This window comes from Myotis davidii, unplaced genomic scaffold (genome assembly GCF_000327345.1).
Source record: "Myotis davidii unplaced genomic scaffold, ASM32734v1 scaffold2348, whole genome shotgun sequence".
Classification (NCBI taxonomy): Eukaryota; Metazoa; Chordata; class Mammalia; order Chiroptera; family Vespertilionidae; genus Myotis; species Myotis davidii.
Genome location: NW_006299275.1, coordinates 1 through 986, shown reverse-complemented (window position 1 = coordinate 986; position 986 = coordinate 1). Strand labels below are relative to the sequence as shown.

The 986-nt window shown below is 54.7% G+C and overlaps 1 gene segment (V, D, J or C); it reads right to left on the bottom strand.

The window, feature by feature from the left end:
• LOC107184839 overlaps nucleotides 1–525 on the bottom strand; it is a 1,316-nt gene extending 791 nt beyond the window's left edge. Inside the window, 2 exon segments of the V gene segment in view lie at nucleotides 45–365; nucleotides 447–525. Coding sequence covers nucleotides 45–365; nucleotides 447–492 — 367 coding nt within the window.
• Between the last annotated feature and the right edge of the window lie 461 nt (nucleotides 526–986).

Below are 986 nucleotides of genomic sequence, written 5' to 3'. Positions count from 1 at the left end.
AGAGTCCTCCCTGCAGGGAGCTTAGTGTCTGGGCTCACACTGACTTCCCCTCACTGTGTCTCCTGCACAGTAATACACGGCCGTGTCCTGGGTGGTCACGGAGCTCAGCTGCAGGGAGAACTGGTTCTTGGACGTGTCTCTGGAGATGGAGGTTCGGCTCTTGAGGGAAGAGCTGTAGTATGTGCTCCCACCACTACTTATGTACCCGATCCACTCCAGCCCCTTCCCTGGGGGCTGGCGGATCCAGCTCCAGTCGTAACCACTGGTGATGGAGTAACCAGAGACAGAGCAGGTGAGGGAGAGGGTCTGTGAGGGCTTCACCAGTCCTGGGCCTGACTCCTGCAGCTGCACCTGGGACAGGACACCTGGGACAGAGAGAACACAGTGAGTCCTGGGCTCAGATGCAGGGTCCCCATCTCCTCATGTCTAAGCCCTGAGTCACTCACATCTGGGAGCTGACAGCAGGAAGAGGAAGAGCCACATGGGAGTCATGTCTTGCAGGTGAGGTCCTCGTCCCCCAGAAAGTATTCTCCATGGTGAGAAGGCCCTGCATTTAAGTGGACGCCAGCTGTGTGTGTGTCTGGTGGCTGTGTGGGCATTTGCATATGGGAGGTGTCTGCACATACAAAGGGCAAGAGGTGAGGGAGGTCCTGGTCTCAGAGTCTTCTCCTGGAAGGAGGTGCTGACTGTGCCCTCAGAGAACCCGGCCCTCCTTGGGGTCCTAGCCACTGTGCCCAGGGACCTCTCCTTCTACACCAGGGGCTATGCTGCAGGGAGTGGTCAGGAAGTAGGATGTAGGCACAATCAGTGACTCCTTAGGGATAAAATCATTGAGGCTCTGTTTCCATGGATATAGATATAGACGATATAGATATAGATATAGAAATAGATAGATATAGATAGATATAGATATAGATATACTAGAGGCCCGATGCACAAAGTCCGTGCAAGAGGCTTGTCCCCCCACTGCCTCTGTGGCTTCATCC